At 51.6% G+C, this 25,302-nt stretch overlaps 1 protein-coding gene across 2 annotated transcripts in view; it reads right to left on the bottom strand.

Annotated features, from left to right (window-relative positions):
* FSTL4 (follistatin like 4) overlaps positions 1 to 25,302 on the bottom strand; it is a 365,854-nt gene that overhangs the window by 109,362 nt on the left and 231,190 nt on the right. For both annotated transcript variants that reach the window (XM_074313508.2, XM_074313507.2), the window contains exon 5: positions 369 to 562. In XM_074313508.2, coding sequence (XP_074169609.2) covers positions 369 to 562 — 194 coding nt within the window. The remainder of the gene's footprint in view (positions 1 to 368; positions 563 to 25,302) is intronic.

Consider the following 25,302-nt stretch of genomic DNA (forward strand, 5'->3'; position numbering starts at 1 on the left):
AAAAGGACTCAAGGAAGGAAACATTTATTTCCTAATGACATCGGAGACCAGCCCCTCTGAAGTATGTGCTTGTCAGTTAGCTGCGAGTGTTTCAAAGCTTGTTTGTAAATATTGGCTGAAGGTGGCGGGTGGGGAGAAGATACTTGGCACCGTTTTGTTTATAAGGGATGCTCAGAGGAGTTGGACACAAGCTCTCTGACCCTGCAGAGAAGGCTGTCTCTGGCAGGAGAAAGGCCTCCTTGGTGTCCCGGTACAGAGACAGCAATAAACGGCGCTCCTCGCGTGGATCTCTCTGCTCTCTTCACTTTCCTGCTAAATGGCAAACTGAATTCCTCTGTAATTCGATTTTCACTGGAGGCTGTACTCACCGAAGCTAGTTCAGAGCTGTTCAGGTGGCCGTCACCATCTGCATCCAAGCCCTTAAACAGAGATTCCACCAGGAGGCGCTTCTGGGAGGCAGAGTCTTGTGGGCTGTCTCCTTCTCGGAGCGGCTGCAGGCGGGTCTGGAGCGCCAGAAGGACATTCTTCAGGCGGGCATAACTGGCCATGGTGCATGGGTCACCTGGGAGAGAAGATGAGGTTATTGCAACGAGAATCCTCCTCAGTGTGGAGAGAACATTCATCCGCCCCATTCATGAGTGACTAGGCATTTACTGCGTGCGGTGCAGGGCGCCCCTGAGTGGATAGGACCTGTTTGTCTGTCCACCAATCCATCTCATAAATACCGAGCACTGAACTGATGCAAATGCTGGACAGAGCCTGTTCGTCCATCCCACAGGTACCATGTTTCCCCGAAAATAAGACCTAGCCAGACAATCAGCTCTAATGTGTCTTTTTTACCAAAAATTAATATAAGACCTGGCATTATATTATATTATATTATATTATATTATATTATATTATATTATATTATATCCGGTCATATATTGTAGTAAAATAAGACTGGGTCTTATATTAATTTTTGCTTCAAAAGATGCATTAGAGCTGATTGTCCAGCTAGGTCTTATTTTTGGGGAAACGGTATTTATTGAGCACCTACTACATGCCACACATAGAGCAATTGCCAGATGGAATATGGAGTTTGTCCAGGGGAATTCACAGCCATAGCCCCCACAGCGGCTTTAGGAAAGCCGGCTCCAATTCCATTTTGTAATAGCTTGTCTTTGCCTTAATCCTACCTTAAAGGCTGCTTTTGAATACTTGGTCTCATAGATTCAGGAGTTTTAGTTAACAGGACTAATAAACCCTGCTTAAGTTAATTAGGTACATTCCCAGAGCTGGATTACTTCAAAACAAACATGTGTATGCAAGTCTATGACCAAGAAACAAAGGGAAGCTTTACGAAATTAACACCCAAGTGCACAGCCCCTCAGATGCGGGCCTTTTATCACAGGCGTGCTAGTTGCACACCGTCAGAACCACACAGCGTTTTCGCAAATGAGGCCTGTGACGCACTGTGACGTGACAGAGTTGATCTTGCTGGTGGCGGGCCACTAGGATAAGCGCCATTCAGGGCACAGCCCCTAACAGAGGCTGCAGGGCTATCAGCAGAGCAGGAGAGCCCCTCCAGGCCCACTTCCCCACCTCCCTGGGGGTGGACAGCTTCCCGTGTCTGACTCTGCTGACTCCCGGAGAATCGAGTGTGGGCGCCTCCCTGTCCATTGCAGGTAGAAGGCCAACGCACTGCTGGGAATGGACTGTTTGAGCCCTCGAACACTTCTGCTTAATTCCAAGGCCAGCTTAGGGCACCAGGAAATACCTCGGGGTTGAACAGTCACTGTAGGCAGGGCTGGGGAGCAGTGACTCAAGTCCACTGGGTTTGAGTCCCAGCCTTGCCACTGCCTGAATGTGTGTGCACCTTGGACCAGGTGCCTCAATGATTTCATCTGTGAAATGGGGAAAACACTTCCTCCCACAGAGGGCAGTTATGAGGACTAAGTAAGCTATGCATATAAAAGGCTTGGCACAGAGTGAGGACTCATAAAATGATAGCTACTTCCCCCTTATCATTATTAGAACCACATTTGTTGAACAGTAGCAAACAAGGAAGCTATTTAGTGGGGGAAGGGCTGATGGGGAAGTCTGTCTGTCTCTCCCTCCCTCCTTCCCTCACTGGATTAGCCCGGATGCTTGTTTGTGTTTCTAGATTTTCTTCCAATTTGGGGTCAATTGATTCTTGTCAGAAACAGATGCCTGTTACCATTTCCTCTTGCATGTTTATTTAGAAAAAAATCAATTTCTGTGTTCAACATAATCAAATCTATTTGTTCCCTGGGAGTCTTCATGCTCTGACAGGAATGGCTCTCCCGTGCCCCTAACTGTGCTGGCACCTCCTGGGCCTGGTACACCTGGGAGCTCTTAGGGCCACCAGTTGGCAAACCCAATTCTTATGTCTGTTTAGCTGCACAGTATTGAAAATAGTGGCATTGTCCCACCAAAACCACTTGAGCCCAGGGGAAAATATGGTAGCCTGCTGGGTTTTTCTTCTTCCTGGGCTTGGATAAAGGTCAGTTTGGGGAACAGAGAGGAATCGTTTTGTTCAACTCTTGCGCCCTTGCCCCCAACAGGGTAAAATCCAGTTCTGGAAAAAGGACTGGAAGTTGGGTACACGAGCTAGATGGAAGCTCTGGTGTCTGGTATACATGACTTCCTGTCTCTGTGTGGAGGAAACTGTCCTGGAGGGGCCCTCAAGCTCTCCTGGGGGCAGGCATTCATGCCCACATGCTGAGGCTAGTGCACACAGTAGATGGATGTGGGGTCAACAGGAGGCTTGACCCAGAACTGCTAGCGGACGATCAGGCTTCTAAGAACACACCACAGCAAGGCCACCTGAGGGATGGGCCAGAACAGGTCAGATGGGCAGAGACATCTCGTTCCCACCAGTCCCCCCAGCCCCCACCCTTCCTCACAGACCTTGGTGGAGCATAGATTTCTGAGCTCCCTGCTTCTCTGGGCCAGGGGTCTGCAGCTAGATAACATCTCCCATTGGCCGGCTAGGGGAACCATTGAGGTGGGTCCTGTCAGGAGGGCCACAGCAACATCCCCAGGACCTGCCCCTCCAATCACATCCCTATAGTTCACTGTGAGTTCACAGGCTTCCGGCTTCTCCATGCTGGCAACTGCTCAGCACATGTCTCCTGGTCAGGAAGTTATGCACATGTCTAGACATCAACCTGTGGGAAGGGGGTGCCAGTCTCCGGGGTCTTGTCCCCTACTAGTGCCCACACCGGCCCTGCTCCTCCCATCCTCTTACCAGCATTGACTTACAAACTCTGTGCCAGATGCTGGATGGCACGCTGGGGATAGGCTAGGATGGTCCTGGGCATCCAGAGTGCCCACGGAGGGGGAGCTAACAAGGCTGGGGTGAAGGAAGGCTCTCTAAGGGAGGGGCGCTCAGGGTGAGACCTACAGGGTGAGGGAGTTGGGGGGAAGGAGGCAGAGGGAGCAGCATGCAGGCAGAAGGGGTCACGTGCAGGAGCAGGTGGCATAGTGTGTCTGGAGGCCGTAGGAATCTGGTGTGGCTGGGCCAGAGTGCAGCGGGGAGAGGGGAGCATGACGAGGCCGGAGGGAAGGTGGGAGCTGTGGCAGGATGCCAGGTACTACAGATCACAATTTGCAAAACTTCCTTTGTCTTTCCTTTCTTTTACCGAGGGCCATCACCTTGCTGGGCCTGTGCTGGACATGGGGGTCCTGAGATGAATGGAGGGGCCCAGGGAAGAGAACCTGAAATCCTTCTTTACCCCAGGAGCAGTTCCGTGAGTCTCAAGAGAGGACTTGGCCTAACCATGAATGGTGAAATCATTGGCCCTATATTATTGAGTTCCTTTAGTTCCCTGTAGCTCTGGGGAGTCATGAGCCCCAGAGGAAAGATGCCCGAATGGTGGCATTTCCACACCCGTGGAGATGGTCACTTTAGATTCCAAAGTCCACAGTCTCACTGGGACGCCCTTTAGAGCTTCATCTCCTGCAAGGACTGCCCTCTTGGGAGCCATCCCCAAGGCAGGTCTTGGTTCCCAGGATGCATAGCTTTCTAGCAAGGCATGCAAAAGTGGTAGTTTACCAAGTCCCAGTTTTACTTTTTTCACTCGTGACTCCCGTGGTTACCCTGTGGGGTCAGATAGGACTGTCTCACCAAGGTGGGTGGTGGGCGTTGGTGAATCTGTCAGCCTGGTCTATAGCTAAAGGCTCCCCACCCTGCTGCCACTTTCAAACATTTGTCTTCTTGTAAAAGAAATGCACGTCCATCGAAGAGTACTTGGAAAGCGCAGAGGAGTAGTATAAAGAAAGAAATCACCCACATTGCCTCCCAGAGCCTGGCTGGAGGTGACGCCGGGCCCTTGGCACAGGTGACATTCAGCCCATGACCAAAGGAGCTGAGCCCTGGCCAGCGGAGGTCTGGCCCACATGACCTCTGTTTTCTGAACTCCCTCCTTCCCTTCACAAGTGCCATTCGGTTTGGGCAAGAGTGTCAGTGCCAAAGGGTTGGGTCTTTCTCACCTTCACACAGGTCACCTGTCCCCCATCCCAGCCGGCCCACACGTCAACCTTAGCAGCACTGGCCACTGACACATGCTTCTGCCTGGGGGTTTAGGGGGGTAGCATTTACTGCTCCCTCCCTCTGGGCTGGTCTTTACCAAGCCTCTGCACACTCACACTTGGCCCCTGCCCAAATGTGCCTGGCACTCTCTGGGCCCTGCTCCTGATTGGGGCCGGCCTGGGTCCCAGGGGGACCCCAGCCCCTTTGCAGGGAAGGTCCCTGGAGGTGATGTGGCAGAGGCTAGTGGACCCAACCCTCCTCCGTGGTGTCCCCAAGTAGGGCCCACTCCTCCCGCCAGGGCATCTGCAGCCCACCCCGGAGGATGGTCAAGCTTTCCTACTCATGGATCCAGGGGTGGAGAGACTTTCAGAGAGGACTCTAGAGAGGGGGACACTTGGATGTGATGTTGAGGTCTGTGCCTTGAATGAGGTCACCAAGGGCTGCCAAGCTGGGACCTGCAGGGGACCTGCTGCATGAGTGGGCAGCACAGATATAATTAGTTCTACAGAGGTCTCTCCTCACAGGCTTGGAAAGCCATTTAACTGTTTCCTCTGTGTCTTGGTGATTTCCGGGTAAAGAGGACTTTGTGTCTTCATAAATAAGGCTTTTTTTTTTTGGTCTTTTTGGTGACTTTGGCTAGGTCAAAAAGCCTTCTGATGAGGCTTGGAGAATTCTAGGCAAGTCCCCTGCTGACCCATATGCTCATTGTGCTGTGTTCTCAGCGACACTCACCTGTCTGGGCCTTGTCACATGCTTTCTCCTCTCCTCGTTCCCCCTTCGTTCAGGCCCCTCCCACTCACACACATAGAACAACCTTCCTCCATCCATCTCCTCACTCTCCTCCCCTACATAGCACTTTTTAGGAGGTTTGTCCTCCATTTGAGCTCCCGCAGAAAAGCCCCTGAGTCAAGGACCTAGGGGCGACTAGTACATCTGGAGGTGATCCTAAGAAGGGTGAGGAAGGAGTAGAGAAGTGAGACTGGGGAGGGGGAAAGCCAATAAAGGGTGGGTTGCCGCTGTGGGCACCTCTGAACTGGGGCTGCACCTCTGAACTGCCCCATGAGGTGTGAGGGGGCTGGCACGCTTCCACCAACTTCTAGCCTGTTGGCTGAGAGTTGCTCCCGGGGGCATCAACCAGTCTCCTGCCCTCATCCAGCACTTCTGAAGTCCCCAGATGAGGACCCAGAGCACTCCAGAGGCCAGAAAGCCTTTCAGGCTGAAGATGCAGGAATCTGAGATCACCAAAGCTGCATGTAAGCTCTGGGGTGGACTGAGGGAGTCTGGGTGGTGTGTCATCAACATCTGCTACATCCCCTCCATGGGGCAAGTTCCAAGCAGGTGGGCTTGGATGAGACAGTTATACACACAGCGTTAAGGGTTAAATGATTGTTGAACAAGGTAACTACTGAATACGGGGGAGAACGGAGTCCTGGGGCCCCAGGGCAGACAGTCTTATCAAGAAGCCAGGGTGATGGGACCATCCTGTAACGACCTTGTCTGGGTCCTAAGGTAGACACGGACTTCTTCATAGGCTGCTATGTCTGCCTGCCACCAACTCCAGTAATGACAATCACTGCAAGGCTGGACAGGGCACTGGACAGGGAGTCAGGAGACCATCGGGTTCTGCCTTTCACTCGCCGTGAGATCCTAGGAAAGGCCTTCAGCCTTCACTGCCCTGCCCTTCCTGCTTCCACTTCCTACCTTCAAATGGGGGCAAGTTAGTCCCTTCCCACCTTGCAGGGTCATGACATTAAAGGAAATGTGAGAGGACTTTGCCAAGTCCAAGTGGTCAGCCAGGCCTGAGGGCTTCTCTTAATGAGATGGGCTTGATGTCTCAAGCAGCCGGATCACGGCCCATTTGTCTTTGTCTCCTTCATCAATGCCCAGCAGCTGGCACAGCTGGCCACTATATCAGCGTTTGTGGAAAAACAGATTTCCTTCCTCCCTTCCCAACGCCCATGGATGGTCCCGCCCTAGGACCTCTCAGGGCGGGAGGCTCATCTCCCGCTCAGCCTGAGCCTGACAAGCATCCCTGACAGGCCCTTGGAAGGGCCCAGCCACCTTCCTGCCCACCCGGCCCGCCCCTGGCACTGGCCTTGGGCTTCCTGCCAGCACCTGTGTGTGGGGCGCCTCCTGCTCCCGAACCAGGCCTGCTTTGGCAGATAAAATATTGATCAGCCTGCTGAGTAGCCCAGAGTGGGATCCTATTTTCATGTCAGAACTTGGTAATGAACTACATTTATCAAGCCCGTTCTCCATGAGAAAGGTCAGCTGCAGATCTGGCTAAGTTGTTATGACACCTCATTAATCTAGTTCCTTCAATAATTGTCCCTCTTTGAAGAGTCTACTGTTCTCCCATTCCAGCCACACTCCCTCCACACCGAGGGAGATTATTATAGCAGGAGCACAGGCACATCCACATTTAATGTTTTGAGTAGACAGAGATCGGAAGCAGGTAGCAGCCTCTGGAATTAAATGTCCATCAAAGGAACACTTTCTCCTGCAAAACAAAGGGAAGCAAAGGAGACTTTGTGAAGACTCCATCAGCCACGTGCGCCCCTGCCAGACCGGGCCTCAAAGGGACCATCTCCACTCTGTGGTAGGTGAGGCTTCCAGGCCCTGGGATGGGTGGGACTGGGGGCTCCAAAGAGTCAAGGGAAGGGGGGTTTGTACAATGGGAACAAGGTGGGAGACGCCACCCAGGCAGCGAGAAGCTCAGATGCTTCGAGTGAGACAGGCCATGAGGTGAAGGCTCCTGATGGAGGCCCAGGTCCTGGGTACAGGACGCAGCTGGTGGCAGGTTAGGGAGGGTGGTGAGGGTGACCAGAAAGGGGCAGCCTCTGCCTTCCTCTGCTGCTCACTCAGTTCCAGCCACCTCTCACCATGTCCTCCCTCTCCCACACGCCGACGCCCACCTGAAGCGCCCCCTGGGCTCTGCTCCCATGCTTCACCACCGCTGCACTTCGCCCAGCCTCCCTCTCTGTTCCTCTCCATCCGCTGTTGATTGTCAGTCTGCCCTCTCAGACTGGGAGCCCCTCGAGGCTGCGGTCTCACCTTGCTGCAGTGGCATTCTCAGTACCTGGCCCAAATACTGGCATGTAGAAGGTGCTCATTAAACGTCTGCTGACTGGATGACTGTGGGACCCCGGGGGGAGAGAGGCAGCGGGTAGGCTCAGAGAGTGGCTGCAGCCCTGCCCTGAGGACGGGACAATCCCAGTACCTGGAGTCACAGTGACCAAGGTCTGGAGCTCTAGAGGGGTCCGGGGGCCCATGGCATCCATCATTTCAGCTCTGGAGGGGGGGGGGGGTGGAAACTGTGCGGGAGATGTGGCATGGTAGGGCAGCTCCAGAGCTGGTACATGTAGCTGTGCTCAGACACCCAAGCTGTCCTGGGCTTGCCAAGGGGCATGGACCTCATCCAGTGGGGACACCCCAAACCTGCAGCATTGACCCTACAGTGTGAAGCCTGCCGGGGGTGGTGGCGGCAAGGTGGTGTTGCCCTGCTGGGCGCTGGGTTAGATAAAAGTGGCTCATTTGAGCCTCCTCTGGTGGGCACACAGTGCCTTGGGAACTGCCTCTGGAGAGGAGGAGGATGGAAGTTTCTGCCCTCTTGTTCTGCCATCGCTGGTCAGAGGCCAGGTGGAGCTGATGCTTGGAAGAGCAGCCCAGGCAGGGAGGCCTGAGGGTGAATTGGGTCAGGGCATAGTTTTGGGCTCCTGAATCAGGGCTCTGATCAGTAAATGAGCACAAGCTGCCCCTGGGGACCCTCTGTGCTCTTGGGAAGAGCTTTATACACAGGCAGAATGGGGGTTCGGGTGAGTGGGGGAATCCCAAGGGCTCTGTGAAGACCCCAGCCCCCGACGGACTCCGGTGAGCTGGCAGTTCTCTCACTGGGGCAGCCTGCACTTCAGGAGTGCCATGCAACCCCCAAATTTACTAGAAAGGGGACTTTAGGACACAGACTATTGAACACCACGAAGGAACTCCTCTGCCATTAGCGGAAGCAATCCCTTTTGGGGATGGGTGTGGGCTAAGAAGCAGGGGATGAGAAGAAAGAAGTGCTGGGATGGGGGCTGGTGGGTCAGGCTCTGACAAGCCAACACCTGGGGTGTGGGAAGCTCCCTTCCCAAACCACGCATAGGCCATCCCTTCAGAAACCACACAGCAGCCGGCCATGCGTGCAAGCCACACCCACTGGACTCCGGCCCTCTCCACCTGGCAGGGGGGCCCAGCCACTAGGCTCAGATCCTGAGACCTCCACCTGGGAGGACACCCAGAGGGCTCCGAGGGAGAAACCCAACGTGCCCGTGGCCTGCTGGGTCAGCTCACGGGCAGGCTCCCCTGACCCCCACACAAACAGTAGCCCTGGTTCCCACATAGCACCCTTCGGCCTGAGAAGCAATGTCACTCGCCCTTTGACAAAGCTGCGATCTTCACCATCAAAGTGAAAACGTGGCTTAATTGTCTGCACCGACTCACAGCTGAGCGTGGTCGTGTTGCACAGGCCTCAGTTGCGAGGTGTCATTTTGAGATCTATTTTGAAACTGCTAAGCTGTGCAAAGAGCAAGAAGCATTTTACTCCCAGATCTAATTTACGAGCTGCTGTAACTTTACCAGAGTTGAGCTTATGAGGAACAGATGTTTAACTTGATGTAAATTCATGCACATTAACAATCTTTCTGTTGCCATTTCTGGGAAAATTCAATTAACAATAAATGCCAAAACCAATGGGTTTATCTTTAAGATATGTTTTCACTAACATGATATAGTTTTACTGATGGTGTTGACCAAGCCACACAATTTGGAAAATTCCAGGAGACGGTTATGCAGACATGATATGGTCTCTTCACAATCCCCAAACAGACACAAACAGGGGTACTTAAAGTCACGCCGCCTGGTGACCCCCTGCCTGCTGTTTCTTGGTGCAGATGGGTCACTGTTGCCCACACTGAAGCATCATGGGAAGGTGTTCATGCCACTGGCTACTCCCATTACCTGCCAGAAAGCCGGCCTGCAGATTTTGTTCCCAGGTACTCCCTTTCTGAAAAGCCTTTTCTTCAAATCTGACTTTTCTGCCAAGGCCCAGCTCCAAAGAGCTGCTTCTGTCTGTTCCAAGCCACACATACTCTGACTCTTTGGCTCCTTAGGTCTTGAGGAGTTGCTTTTGTCTCCATCCCATGTCCTCCAAACACGGTGCCCCAGTGCCTTTGCATCTCCAGCACGAATGTCTTCAGTCTCTTAGAGAACCCAGCCATGGGGAGCCTCAGTGGACAGAGTCATGGGCCACAGGGGCCCTGGTGAGCTGTTGCCTGCCCCCAGTTTCAGAGGGGCTTGGCCTGCCCCTGCCCCTTCCATCACTTTGAGCTCCACCTGCAACCCCCCCACTCACTGGTCCCAACCTCGGAACTAGCAATGGGCCCGCTGCACTCCTTAACACCTTCTTATCCTCCCAGACCCTGAAGAGGGCCTAGCGTCAGGCTGGCCAACTGTCCTTGTCAGTGTCCTCTGCTCTTTTTCCTGGAGGGTCCTATTTGTCAACCCAGCTGCTTTTGAATGTTCTGGGTTCTTAAAGATACAGGGTCCACTTTGGGCCCCCACACAGAATCTGTACACCTAAGGCTGCACATGCCCTATAACCCTGACTGGGCCCCAGCACACACACCACGCTGACCACACCTCGTGGGCTCCAGCACACATGCCACGCTGACCACGTGCCTCCTTCTCTAGCTGCTGCACCAGAGCATAACAAGCCTGTGTGAAAATAGCCACGTCCACCTGCACCTGAATTCACAGACAAACCCTCATCTCAGTTTTCGCCCCAGCATCAGGTCATTGAAATAAACAAAACCACCTAGACCTTTGTTAGATAAATGGTGCACTTGTTCATGAATGCCTGGTTCAACAGGTATTGCTATACGGTCTGCCGCTTGACGTTTACAACCCTCTCTTCTATTCCTATTAGAGAAAGCAAAATTGGTAGTCTTCCTGGAAGAGGGATCAACATACACTCTTTATGGTTGACAGGCACATCTATCATTGGGCCCAGAGTGAAAGAGTGATGTTTGAAAACTGGACTAAATGTGAAGCCCTCCTGGCAGGCCCCACTGAGGAGGAAAGAGACCCCATGTAGGCGCCCCCGGGGCGCTGGGCAGCACCCACCTCCACCCCCTTTCTCCAGAACTGGGCGCTGCCCTGTCTCTGTTCTCCCAGAACCCCTCTCCACCCATCCTGTGGGCAGGGCACAAGCACTCTGGGCCAGTAGGTGAGGAGCCTGGGGACAGGGAGGATTCTGAGCCCACGTCCCATCTGCCTGGTGTGGCCTGCGGTATTTTTCTCTCCTTGGTGTTGTCCAGGGGTGTTTTCTCAGACACTGTAATCTTCAGCTTCTGATCCAAGCCCAAGAGCCACTGGGTTTTACAGACAACAGGCAGAGATGCTCCCCCTCCAGTGAGAGGGGTGCATGGAATGCCAATCAGCGCCTTGGAACTAGGGTCTCTAGGAAGCAACTGCCCAATGTTAGTGGGTTCAATATTTCCAGTTGTAGAGGCTTTGCTGGGCTCGTGGGGACAGGGACTTTAGAAGGGGAGAGATTAGAGGAAAACGGGGTCTGCTGTAAGCCAGGGATTCCGGTCTTTCTGTGGGCCCGGCAGGAAATGGCATTTCAGAGAATTACCTGAGCAGAGATTCTTAGACCAGAGATGACTCAGAGAAGTTTCCTGAGATTTGAAGATTTACCTTAACCTCTCTGACTGATACAACTGACAGTAAATCCCAGGTCAAAACAAAACAAAACTTCACAACAACTCTGAAGGAAAACCACAGCGTTTAGGGCAGAAGTTTGGAGGACGGCCGGTGATGGAGCAGCCAGAGGAGAACGAGAAGGCACTCCCTGCATCTGGCTGCTGTCCCGGGGCTCGTCCATACTGGAAACGTCACCGTTTGGACAGCCTGGGGAGAGAGCCGCAGAATCCCTTGTCTCTGAACCTCAGCCCCGGCAGGATGTGTCTGAGCGACGAGCAGGCTGAGGTGGTTCTGCCTCGGTGTCCAGAACTCTGAGCCTGGCAATAGGATGACCTGGGGCCCACGGGGAAGGCGGGCAATGGGGACTGAGGGGGAATCCAGGGCGTGGCTCCTCTTCCACCAAATTGTGTGATTCCAGACCCAGCTCAGCCGTCTCACCATCTGCCCTGTTCACTCCACAAACACCGCTAAGGCAGCAGCCGTGATGGGACTTTGCAGCTGCGCTGATTCTCACTAGATTCACACGCTGGGAAATCGCTGGGCCCTCTCTGCTCCCCATGTGTGTAAGTTCTCAGATCCCAAGAATGGCCTCATTGCTTTCATCCAGCATGAAAATGAATTCAGATGCTTTCAGAGGGTCCAGGACCCATAGGAGATGGGAGTGACCGGGACCCTCCAGGAGTCCCATAAGGAGAATGTATACAGCTTGGAGCGCACCTGCAGGTGGGCGGAGAGGTGGGGTCACTGACCCACAGCTTGAGGCTCTTCACACCTGAAATCCTGGCAGGTGGCCTGTGTGTGTCCCTGTGAATAAGGCACAGCCTGCATGTGTCATGGGAGTAGCACTCTTTACCTCAGCCTGGGGAATGTTTACCTGTCTTTCTTTGAGTTGGGCTTTGAAAATGTGGTTAAAAATTTCATAAAGAACTTTCCACACAGAAGGCCAAATCTGAGAAATCACCTGGGGAGGCTCAAAAATGCCACTTGATGCTAATAGCCCCTAATAGAAACAGAAGCCATCGGTTAAATAAGGCAATCACACTCTCCCCTTGATTTGTGTTTTTCCCACTAACAGTGCTCTATTTGATGAGTAATAGTGTTCTGGGAAGATTTGTGAGTGTGGGGTGAGACGTACCGTTTTTCATTTCTTTTGCAGCCCATAGCACTCGACACAGAAGACACTAGATAAAAAGTCCTTACACGCGCAGACAGACAGACACACAGCTGCAGGTTCAGGTGGGCAGCCCAGTGACATGGGTCCTGTGCCAGCAGGTCAGCCCCAGCCTGGTCCCCCACCCCGCTTGCCTCTTAGAGATGCCCACACAGACCACTCAGCACAAACCACAGGCCACAGCCCCCGACAGCGGGGTGAAAGCTTTGGCAGATCTAGTCCAGACGCTTCATTTTACTCATATGGAAATCGAGACTGAGGAGCAGCAAGAGGCCGCCTGGGGCCTGAGGAGTTGGTGACAGAGCTGGACAATCGCCTGCCTGGCATTTTGTGCCCACATTCTTGGGGGCCTTTCCCGCCCCAGTTCCACCTCCCTTCTCTTCTAATTCCAGCTTTTCAGCTCTTGCAAGAAACCCCACGAGACATAAATAAAGCTGTGGGGAAGGATCAAGGAGGCTGTGATGGGAAGAGGACAGGATTTTCTGTAGCATGAGGAGGAGGATGAAACCCTGCCCGGACATGAGGGCCTCTTCCCGGGAAAATCTTGTCACCAACACGCTGGCAGGTCCTGACTTTTCCTGCCAACAGTCTTGGCTCAGGGACGCAGGGTCCGGGCTGACCCTGTCACCCAGTGCCTGGAAAAATAGGGGATCCATAAAGATGGGGCTTTCTAGGTCCTCCAATTGAGAGGAGTGACCTGCAGCCAAGCCCCAGGGCTAGTGTCCCTTCCGGGGGAGCAGAGGCACACTCAGTGAGGGCGTTTCCATGTGAGCAAGAGGCTGACCTGATTCAGGTCGAGGGTGGTGTCTGAGGATTATGGGAAAGAAAATCTAGAAAGATCCATTTTGCAGGATGCTCTTCCAGGTCCTCAGACAGAGCTGCTAGAGTGCAGATAGGCTGGGGAAGGGAGTGGATGGACCCTGGCCTGAGCCGAGAGGGGCCCTCAATGCCCACTGTGTGACCTCTGGGGCATTGGAAGGCCCAGACCTCACCCAGGTCCCAGGACGTCACCTAGGGCAGGGAGAGGCCTGAGAGCCAACAGAAGATCTCTATTTCTACTCCACTAATAATTGTTATTGCTTCCATTTGTAAGTCTCTCCTCCTTTGGATCATTTTCTTCCACGCTCACACAACGCTTTTCTTAAACCTCTGGCCTCTGCCCTCTTGCTGGGACCTCCTTTCAGTCAGCTTTAGCCAACTCACTGATTTGTCGTGCTGTCTCCTCTTGCAAGAGGCAACCCGACTAGCAGTTACGCTTGGGTGGGGACGTCAATGGCGCATAGTGTGGGGCGCTTCTGGGGGCCGGTAAGGTTCTGTTTCTTGATCTGGGTGCTGGTCACAAGGTATGTTCTCTGTGAAAATTCATTGAGCTATAGACTTATGATTTATTCATTTTCTGCATGTGTTATGCTTCAATAATAATGCTTATTTAAAGAGGCAGCCCGATGTTTCTCAACATCTGGAAGATATCAGTTGGTTTGGGTAGAATCGTCCTTGGCCAGACACAGGCCTGGGAACGTGGAGGAGGGAGTGAGGTGGGGGTTCACAGAAGAGGGTTACCACGAGAAGCAGCAGCAGTCTGCCTGGTTCCCATGCCTGTGGGGCACAGCTCTGGTCAACAAATCATCCTGGATTGGGCATCCCTGGGCCAGGCTCTGAGTTGCCCATCTTCTTCCCTGGAGGCATTGTTTGTTAGACAGCTCAGGCCTGGGTCTCTGGGGGCATCCTGGCCTCACCCCTACACTTAGCTTCCGAGAGGTGTCTGACCCAGAGCCTGAGGAGGCTCTCACAGACCACGCCCTGGCCTGTTCTGCCCCCTTCTGGACTTCCAAGGTTGTGAGGACTGAAATGAGGGTTCTAGCCCACCTGGCACTTGACTTCCATGGCCATGGCTTTTGGCTCATGTGGCCCAGAAATGGGCATCAAGTGTCACCTGTTCAGAAGGGATTAAGATGGATCCTTCTGCCACCTCACCTCACGGTCCAACTGTGCCTGACTCACCTACCAGGATGGACGGCACGGTCAGCGCCTCAGGCTCAGCGTCACCAGGACTTACAGAGTCCATCTCCTTTTAATGAGATGCTCTCCCTGTCAGAGTGCTGGGCTGCGCTCCTGGGCACAGCTTGAGTCTCTTCTCCTAGAAAGATGTCTCTGGACAGCACCCCTCCCCCTTTCTGTGGCAATCAGGGCCCAGACCCAGCACTGAACTTTCAACATTAACTGTCCTAAGGCACTCACTTGCTTTCCAGTATATGGCACACACCTGCCAACGGCAGGGGTCTCGGGGACAGGAGACCTCTGCCTCTGCAGAGAGAGGCTGTGAACCCTCTCTGCAGTTACTGCACCCACCACGAGAGGGAGAGGTAACTGGTAACTGGGCTTGGTAACTGGGGACGAACTAATTGACCCAAAGCAACACGAATTTCGGGTAACTTACACTGAAGGAGCAGAGGGAGATCTTTATAACTCTTCTGAACATCTGGCTTAGCAGAGATGGGCAGCGTTGTACGTCACTCCTGCTCTGAATTCACCAGCACGTGAATTACTGCCAGCACGTGAGTTATTCACCAGCACGTGAGTTACTTACCAGAACTCTACATCTCAAGTTGAACACAAGCCAAAGAGTCACGGGGCTAAGAACTCTGAACCATCGCCACAGGATGGCCGTCCCCCTCATCTGGAATCCCAGGAAAACATACTTGCCTCCTCCTCAGCAAAACTGGGCTGTCTAGCTGGGGTGGCCGTCCCCCTCATGTGGAGTCCCCAGAAAACATACTTGCCTCCTCCCCAGCAAAACTGGGCTGTCTAGCTGGGGGAGGAGGTAGGGGTTGGGGGAGTGACAAACAGCACAGCCAACCCGAAAGTCCTTAGGTCCTGTCCCCATTCTCTCAACAGATGTGTGCTGACACCCCCTTGCACTTGGATTGTGGGCGTGCCAAGCCCTGGGCCAGGCATCAGGGCAGGGAAGGGATGAGGCATGAGCCCTGCTCTCCAGAAGCCCAGACCCCAAGACAGGAAAAGGGGAGCAGAACAGCTGGGCAGCGTCTTCCCTCCTGCTGCTGGGCAGGGTTGTGTGGGGGGCTATGGGCTCAACTCAGGGAGGCGTCTTTCCCAGTAAGAATGCTCACCCTTCCCTTACACCTGTGTGGGGCTGGGATGGGCCCATCCGTCCTACCTCTGGACCAGATGCACAGGCTTACCGAGCAAACCACAGAGGGAAACCATGCTTGTATTCTAGGTGGGGGCTTCTGTCCCTGTAACTGAAATGACAAAGGCAAAGGTACACTGTCCAACTAAGAAGTGGGCCATAAATTATCCTCTGCAACTAATTTGTGCACATGCTTTACCTAGTTTTTAAAAGGAGATGAGGTAGAACTGGCAGTGGCCGGCTCTGCGTGATTAATTGGGGGCATTAGCACTGAATAGGAGCCCACGGCGTCTTCAAGGAGTGGATCTGGGTCGCAGCCACCTGAGCAAACAGCCGTGATTATGGCTTTTAAATGACTTAGTGGAGCTAATGGGTCACAGAAAATAGTGTGGGGCTAAAAGTAAATATAAAATGAGGGCGTCTGCTGGCTTGAAAGTGGGGCTGCTATGTGGGAAGACCAGCAATAATTGTGTTTAAAATGCCACCCAGGTCTTAGGAGATTCTTCTCCTGGCTCATGTGTCCACGTTTCAGGCTGCACATGACAGGGTCTGTACTGCACACCTCTTAGCTCTTTCCACATGCACCAGGTATCAAAGGATCGTCGTCCCATTCATCAGAAAGCAAACACAAGAGCTGGAAAAGCGTCCTTCTCAAGGTCAGCGAGCTCAGTGGAGTGGATTTAGCTGTTAAGTTGATATGCAGTGAGCATTCTGGAGGTACCGTTTCAAGAAATGGAGATTAAGTATTGAGAACAGTCATGGCTCTTGCCTACAAGTCACTTGTACTGTGTGGCCCTAGATGAGGCTGTTTGGGGGATTAGTATGGGTGTGCAGGGTGTCTGGCAGAGGAGCTTGGGGGATGTGTGTATCACAGGTTGTGTATGAGGATGAGGCTGAGTCCCTGCGAATGTCTGTCTCCTGGGTCTCCCATGGGGACATGTCTGGCTGGCAGGTGAGCTTGGCAGATGGTACTGGGCTGGACAGAGCCAATGACCTCTGACGGCCCTGCCCTCCTTAGACATGGTGCTTCCAGAGAGGCCCGGTTTACCCTTTCTGCCTCTGTTGCCCTGGCCCAGCCCACCGTGTGCACTCCGGCAGCTGCTAACCACCAAGGACGGGCACTCGGGCCACTCACTGGCCCTGCCCATGGATGGCTGCAGGCGTGTGTCCCCATCACACTCTGCTCCTGGAGGCCCAGGTGGGCTGTGCTGGCCTATTCATGCCAGTGCCCCTCTCTGGAGCAGCTCCTATGGGCAGAACATGGGTATCTCCCCAGGGCTGGCCTCTCTGCTGTGCTCCATTATCCTGCCCATGAGGGCCTGGCTGTGTCTCCCGCACCAGTGCCTTTCAGCATTCCCAGAAACTCTGGTTCTTTGCGTGAGGGATGACATAAGCTGGAGCAGCCTTCTGGCTGCTCCCCTAGCCTCTCGGTCCTCTCAATCAAGGACTGGAGCAGGGGCAGACTGAAGAGGCCTCCATCCACTGTGCAGCCCAGACCCTCACTGGAGCTCCAGGCTTATACCCCGCCACTGGTCTAACATCTCCCCACATTGTCCCACAGGTCCCCTGGACTCAATGTGGCCCAAACTGACCTCGGCATGCTCCTTCTTTTACACCCCAACCCCAGCCAGTGGCCCCTCCACCAAAGCCCCCAGCTGCCCAAACTACACACCAGACATTGCCCTTGAGGCCCCACCCATCCCAGCCAACAAATCCCCGTGCAGGTTATTTCTGCCTCCTAGGTCTTTATTGCACTCCCACTGCCTCTACGCCAGTCTAAGGAAACCAGTGGCACTACGTGGCTGACCAGTCCTCCCTGCTGAGGCCCTGGACTCCAGTCTTGCTCCACCAGTGCCCCTCCGCTCAGCAACTGGACCAATCTTTGGGGCTCCCAATTGCCCTTGGCATAGAGCCAAGCTCCCTTCTTGGCCCGCAGTGCCCTTGACGGGCCCAGCTCCTCTCTAACCCTCCTCTCCCCACGTGCACACCTGCTCCAGGGACCCTGAGCCACCTTCAGCACCTCAAACTGGCTGGCATCACCTTGGGTCATGGCACCACAGCCCCACTTTGCCCCATTTTGGACAATTTCTAGTCATCTTTGGGTCTCCGCTGGCACAGCACTGTCCCTGCATGTCACCTCTCTACTGCTCCTGGCTGGGTTCACAGCACTCCAGGGAGCGTCCTCAGAGTGCCCTGGACACCCGCTCACAGCACTTATCTCTGCTTCCTCTACTTGCCCACCATGCTCCTCCTGTCACGGCCTAAGAGCCAGCGGGGTCCTGGCATGTGACTAGCACTCAGCAAGCACGTACCAAAGAAACGAAGGAACAACCAAATAGATGGAGAAATGACTTTCATGCATAGGTGCTTCTACTGAGACACGCGTGGCCTCTAAGTTTCCTTCTGACCCGAGTCCGGATGCCACAGAACAGCTACTGGGTTAACTAAACACATTTGCCATGCTCACAGGCCTTCCTCCTGCCTCCGTCTGGAAACTTCCTCTAGTCAGACTCAACTCCTTCCCATACGTGGGGACAGGAGAAGAGAAACGGTGACAGGGAGGCCCAAGCATGCAGTGCTCTGACAGTGAGCCCTGTCCTGTCGGGGAATAGGCCTTAGCATCTGGGCTCTGTTTTCTCATCGGTGCGTAAAAAATACGGCGACTGGAGTCAGTGTGGCTTGACGGCCCCCCTTCCAGTTCTCTTCTATTTTTAACTTTCCCTCACGTGTGTTTACAGGACAGGTTGGAGGCTGGGTGTGCCCTCCTCCCCCACGAACTCATGTTCTGGATGTGTGTGTGAGCAGAGCAGCACCAGTGTGCATGAAACTCTGGTCTTCTCTCCCTGAGTCTGGTCTCCTCATCTGTATGAGGGGGCTGATAGCCTCTGTCCCCATTGTTGTTGTCGGAGCTAGTAGCCCAGGATGGCACCTCGCCTGGCACAGAGGAAGAACACCTGATGATAGGGAAATCCTCTCCACATTTTACATGGGTCAGGTTCCCAAGACCTCTGGGGTGGGGGGTGAGTGTGTGGTCCATGAAAGGTTCTGGGAGTCCAATCTCTTTCCAGGAGAAACACCTCCAGGGCTTTGATCTCAGGGCCCAGGATAAACATCCCTCTCCCTGGTGACACTAAGGGGAGGAGGCAATCATGAATGAGTGTAATGGAAATATAAATTGTCTTACTTCAAAGCAGGCACTTTAATATTTTGCAATGACCGTTATAAACCTCTTCTCCGCACACCGCTAATAAATACCTCAGCCCACGCCACAGTTCCCAGTATAGCTAAAGACACCAGGAGAAGGCAGGGGAGCCATAAAAGAAACATAAAAATACAGTTGCAGATGAGCCTAAGACTCATTTCTTTGAAGTTTAATTGATGGGAAAAGCTTCTGGCCCCAGAGAACTTAAAGGCCCGTCATGCGGATATTCGATTAAGTGTCTGCATATCATGGGCCACAGTAAACTGGATATCATTACGTGGTAATTGCAAATACATTAATAAAATGATGATGTGGGTTTGCTCATGACATAAAAAAGGAATAAAATAATTCACTCAGATAACTCAGCAAAAATGTACAGTCTGCCCTAGAGACCGCTGGAAACAAGGGCTGTTTTGGTCTCAGTCGCACCAGCCCTCCTGAGATGGGACCCAGGTCTCTACTCTGAAAAGCCCTCGGGGTGGATGGCAGTGCAGCTGGGCTTCAGAGACCCTGCTTGGGTCCAGGTGTGTGACACTTGACGGTCCTCTGAAGTTACTGTGCAGGGAACCAGCAGCCTATTCATGCTCCTGTCACACAGCAGGGAGAGCGAGAAGGGCTCTGGTGGCACTGCCCCTGGACAGGTCCTTCAGCCATTGCCTTTCTCCTAAACTATTAGAGGAGAGAGTAAAATACGTATGCGGGAATTCAATTACACTTGCTTTAACTACTCCCGGTCTAAGAGAAGGCCAAGGTGACTATCCTTAACCAGGGGCAGGCTTCCCACCGTACGGTAGCCAGTTCAGCCCCTGGCTCTCACACCCCAGCGCGCACAGAATGCTCACCACCTATTCTAGCATTTCATTCACACACACGGTCACAGGACTCTCCGCCAAGGTCCTGCGTGTGTGCGTGTGAGTGTGTGAGTGAGCAGAGGAGCAGGGGGTGAAATAAACAGCATGGAAACCTTGCAGGGAGGAAACCTTCTTCCTTTCTCCCCTGTTCTCATCTGCAAGTGGAGCACAGCCAGCTACCAACTCCTTTGTATCAACTCCAGATCCTGTCACCTCTCTGTGCCACCACCCCATGCCCTGCTCTCTGCTTGTCCATATCCCCTCTGTCCTTCCAGAACTACCATGAAGCAGTCTTCCTCTAGGTATGAACCTTGGATATACCACTTATAAGCTGTGTGACCTCAGGTAAGTCACTAAACCTTTCTGAACCCCATTCACGAAGCAAGTACAGTAACAGTACCTATCTTATTGACAGATTGGAGGCTTCTAGTGCATTGCAATCTACCCCGCCTCCAGGCCCACAAGAGTGCAGGTACCCGTACCAGGTGTGTGAGAATTCCTAGTACCTGTCTAGGCAGGTCTGTCTCTCAAAGCACTCACAGCTTCCTGTGTGACCTCCCCAGGACCCGAGCCACTTTACTTCTGCCTCTGGCAGCTCACATAGCACTCTCACAGGGATGGGGGTGGGGGGGCCCAGGAGTCCCAGGAATTGACAGGGATCTGGGACCAGATGACAAGTGGGTAGGAAGGAGAGCTGGCAAGGGCTGCCCAAGGGGAAGGCAGGGCTGGAGAGCCTGTGGCAGCATCAAGCGGAGCTCAGGTAATGGCAGGCTTGGAACCAGATGGGACAAAGTTGCTAAACCCTATATGGCCAGAGAAAAAGGCAGGAGGTGGGATTCGCGGAGAGGCCTGTGAGGGTCACAGGGTCTGAGAAGGGGCCGGCGCAAAGACAGCTGGGAGTCAGAGAAAACAAAGCCATGCCTTCACTACCGCAAAGCACGCTGGCAAGAAAAGTGTGGAAATCGTGTGTGAGTCATCCCCGAACGAGCAGCATGGTTCGTCTTCCACTTACAATACCTCAGTGAGGAGGCAAGCTGTCGACTTGCTCATTTGCTACATTTTCACGCCAAACACCCAAGGAAGGAAAAACATTTGGAGTCGGCTTCTGCCTACCAGCTCTGGCAGGGGCTGTGTAGTGGGGTCTCTGTGCTTTCACAACACACATGCGCACGCGTACACAGAATGAGAAGACGGCAATGGTACAGAGATAGCACGTGCACCTGGGGCACGTGGGGAGGAAAGAAGGCGGGGCGTTCTCCGGCAGCCTGGACACTGGGAGCAGGTAGAAGAGATGGGATGTTAGGCAGGGCTGCTCAGGGCCAGGGATGGGCAGCAGATGGGACCAGGCTCCCCAGACCGGTTCCCTCGGGGATGGAGCGTCAGCTTGAGCAGGTCCTTGGGGACTTGCGTGTATGTGTTTGATGGTCGCTCCTACTGAACTGACAGTGTCTGGGAAGCACATTCTCTGAGACAAAAGAGGGAAACTATTCTTTCTGGTGAGCTGGATTTGTTGGTAGTTGGGGTGTTCTCCCCTCACCCACAGGAGAGAAAAGAAAGGTCCAAACTCAGGCAATGGGGCTGAGTCTCACCCTATGCCGTCCTTGGCTCACTGAGTTGTAAAAGTATAAAGAGCCCAAGGCACTGGCCAAAGTTTCATCAGATTCAAATACAGTGGTCCCCCCTTATCTGCAGGTGATACGTTCCAACATCCCAGTGGAGGCCTGAAACCCTGGATGATACCAAACCCTGTACAGATTATGTTTTTTCCTATACATATATATCTATGGTAAAGTTTAAGTGATAAATTAGGCACAGTAGGAGATTAACAATAACTAGAAATAAAATAGAACAATTTTAACAATATACTGTCATAAAACTTATGTGAATGGCTTTGGGGCCATTACTGTGTAAAGTACAGGTCACTTGAACATGAGCCCCGTGATACCACGACAGTTAATCTGATAACCGAGACGACTGCTAAGTGGCTACTGGGCAGGGAGCATATACACATGGAGTTGCTGGACACAGGGACGATTCACGTACCAGGAGGGACAGAGCGGGGTGGCGCGAGATGTCATCACACTACTCAGAGAGGTGTGCAATTTAAAACTTATGTTTATTTCTGGAATTTTCCATTGAATGCTTTTGGACTTGGTTGACTGGGTAACTAAAACTCTGGCAAGGCAAACTGCTGATAAGGGGGGACTACTGTAACTGAATTGTAGCCTCCAAAGTCCTCCTTTCATGGGGATGATGAGAAAATTTGGGGAAAAAAGAAATAATCAGCAGTAATTCTTGAACCCCTAACAACAAGGCCACGTGTCTTCTTGCACATTCTCTTCTGTCCCTTTCCTTTGTGCTGCATGTTTCTGCATTACGGCAATCACAGCACACGTGGCACTTGTTTCCAATCGCTCAGGGTCCTCATACTGCAAGGGGAGCTGCTCCCGGCCACTCCCCGCCCAACCCCCGGAAAACCACAGTGCCTGTTATCATCCTACTGACTGAGGGGGGCGGGGGGCAGGGCCTTCCCTTTCTTCTGAGGAGGAACAGGCCAGGGGGCACTCCTGACAACCATCAAGATAAAAGTTGCTCTTGTCATATCGGTTATTATTCTGCATTATTATATAATGAGGGCTCAGGCCACCCATGCTAGAAAAACCCATTTTATTTCAATTAGCAAGAAGTAAAGCAGAGCATAGGTTTCCTTAGCAACTCTGGGGGGAAAAAAGAAAGTATCTGGACCTATCCTCTGAGTCCTCAGTGAGGAGCACGAGGGCTGAGGCTGGCTGTGATGTGCAATTTCTCCTTGAGGCCACTAGGGGTGTCAGCAGAGGGGTGGATGCTCGGCTCAGACTGGGAGACCACTGGTGGCTGCTTGGCACCTGGGCTCCCCAGGACCTTGGTCCAGAGCCACCTCTCTGTCCCAGGAACACGTGAGCACCCTGGAGCTTCACAGAATATGAAATACAGGGGACTTTTCAAGACACCGTGTAATCCTTCTCAAAACTGGGGTCTGACAATCTCAGATCTTCCAAAAATACACTTGCTGGTCAAACTGCTTATCACACTGGAAGAAGGACTCTGACCCTACAGCTGAAACATAAAATTTTTATAACTGGGGGCTACAGTTTGGTGATGCTTATTTTGTTGTGTTTAAGGAAATAGGAGACATTTTTATTAAGGGCACAGTTCCCATTTACTGGGTTTCTATTTACTCTACAGGACCTAATTCCGTATTGTCATTCTGAGAGCAATGCCGCTTGAATTCAATTGCTAGATTGTGAATTTCCCCCAGCAACTTCTATTTAGTCAAGGCCAGAATCTCACTAGGTGGTAATAAATTCAAAGTACAGGATGGGTAAGGAAGCAAAGTGAAAAACCCAAATCAAATACAGTTATTGATCAACACTGAACTGCCTTCATCACATCTATGCTGATTCCAGATTTATACATGCATATTGGCATTTTCATTACATAAATACATTGACATTTGCAGCTTATAAAATATATTGAGCAATGCAAAACTGCAATCATTGGCGAACAGCAAACAAATAAAAATACAGTAAAAGGCACAGAACAGAAAAGGCAGTGGCTTCTTATAGGCGTGAGGTAGCCTGTGAAAAACAGTTGGGTGGAAACCCTTCAGATGTTTCATGTGACACCACTTTTTTAAAAGTTTTGAAATATGTATACTATTAAAAACCAAAAAGCAAAACTTAATACATTAAGATCAATTAGGCAGTCTTTCTTGCCCCTTGATGGTAGAAGAAATCCAATACGGGATCCTTCCTTGTTACTTCTGACTTAAACGATCTATAACATTAATTTTTACCTCATTACATTCTGTAACTATAGGTAATAAGTGTAAGCTTCTATTCATTGACTCTAACAGTGAGAATGAATAAAGATCTTTATCGACATTCTGATGACATAACCATGACCTCGGCCAAAAGACACAGCGGAACCTCATTTCAGGGAAGGGGATGGCAGGCCAGGTATCTCACCTGTGTTGTTTGAGGGAGATTATTTCATCCTTCACAACCAAATAGTTCACTTTTGTAACCTCCCTTTAATTACTCAACATCATGACATATTTGACTTTGCTTAATATTTGACCATGCCTTTCTTGTTCAGCAATTTGTCTTCCCCAGAATTTTTAACTGTCTTAAAAAATGTATTAAAAGATTTCTTTCTTCCTTTATCCTATCACTAAGGTCTTAGAGCTTCTTAACCTGGTTTTTGTGACTTGGAATCCACTTTCTTAGACCCTTCTGATGTCCTCTCCTAACTTGAATCCTTCTTACACAATCATCCTACCTGTCCTGCTGGGATTCGTGTCATCACACACCTAGGTTGGTTCTGCTGTTTCTTGGGTCACTCAGCTCTTCTTTTTAGATTCATTTTCTGTTTATCTGGATTCCACCCTTTTTTATTTACGCAGAAAGAAGGTAATTTTCTGCGCCCTTGTATGTCTGAAAATGCCTTTACTTCGTATAGGGTTCTAAGTACAAAATTGTTTCCTCTCAAAAATTTGAAGGAAATTATTTCATTGACAGTATTGATACCACCTATCTGAAAACAATGATTCCTGATTCTTTGTTGACTCCTGTCTTTTCTCTGGAAGCTTCTAGAACCTTCTCATTATCCTTGATGTTCTGAAATTTCCAGAGGACATGCAGCTGTAGACCCTCTTTCATCTTCCTGTTCAGTTCTCAGTTTCCATCTGGGGGTCTGTATCTCGCTTCAGCTCTGGACAGTTTTCTTCTGTCAATCCTTTGATACTTTCTTCCTCTCAATTTTTTTTGTTCCCTCTTTCTGAGTGGACAGGTCTGAGTAGATTGATATTGATACTGTTAGATACTGAGAGGCTCATCAATGCCTCTCAGTTTTTCTCTCACCTTCTGCATCTCTTTTTAAACCTGTATTATGGGACACTTTGACTTTCTTTGGCTCCTATTGAATTTTAAATTTTAGCAATTGTATTTTTAATTTCCAAGAAATATTTCTTGCCCTATTCTTCTTCTCATAACAGTTCTTTCTTTTTAAGAGATCTTTATTAAAACATAGCTAACAAAATATTATATTAGTTTCAGGTGTACATCCTAGTTATTCAACAGTACCCACCTAGCGCTATACAGAGTTATTACCACATTATTTAGTATATTCCCTGTGCTAAAGAAGGGATCATTACAACGCCAGCAACCTTCTGACACTGTACCACGCTATCACAGTATCATTGCTCTTTCCCCAGCTTTTAAAATTTTTCGATTAAAGTTGACATTCAATATTCGATGTTATCTTCTCAAGTCTCTCTAAGGGTTTTCATCAGAACAGAATTGTTTTCTTTGGTTCCATATCCTCCAGGGTTAGTCACTCTTTATGTTCATCCTGGTTTTTCTCTGTCACGTTCTCGGTTTTCTCCAAATGTCTCCTGATCTGTGTTTTCCGTTCCATCTGGATATGATTAGGTTACTTAGCATAGTGAGCGGCCACCAGTTTCCTCTGTGGTGGTGCAGGTCTGTCTCCTTGGAGGTCTGGCTGTGAATTCTGTGCCTGTGGGGAGGTGGGTCACCCAGCAGCGCACTTTAGGACATACACAGGCAGGGAGCACGCGGGTGGACAGGCTGTCCACCCCATCCTCCTGCACTT

This window comes from Rhinolophus sinicus, chromosome 5 (genome assembly GCF_057876585.1).
Source record: "Rhinolophus sinicus isolate RSI-liver-muscle chromosome 5, RSI-T2T, whole genome shotgun sequence".
NCBI lineage: Eukaryota > Metazoa > Chordata > Mammalia > Chiroptera > Rhinolophidae > Rhinolophus > Rhinolophus sinicus.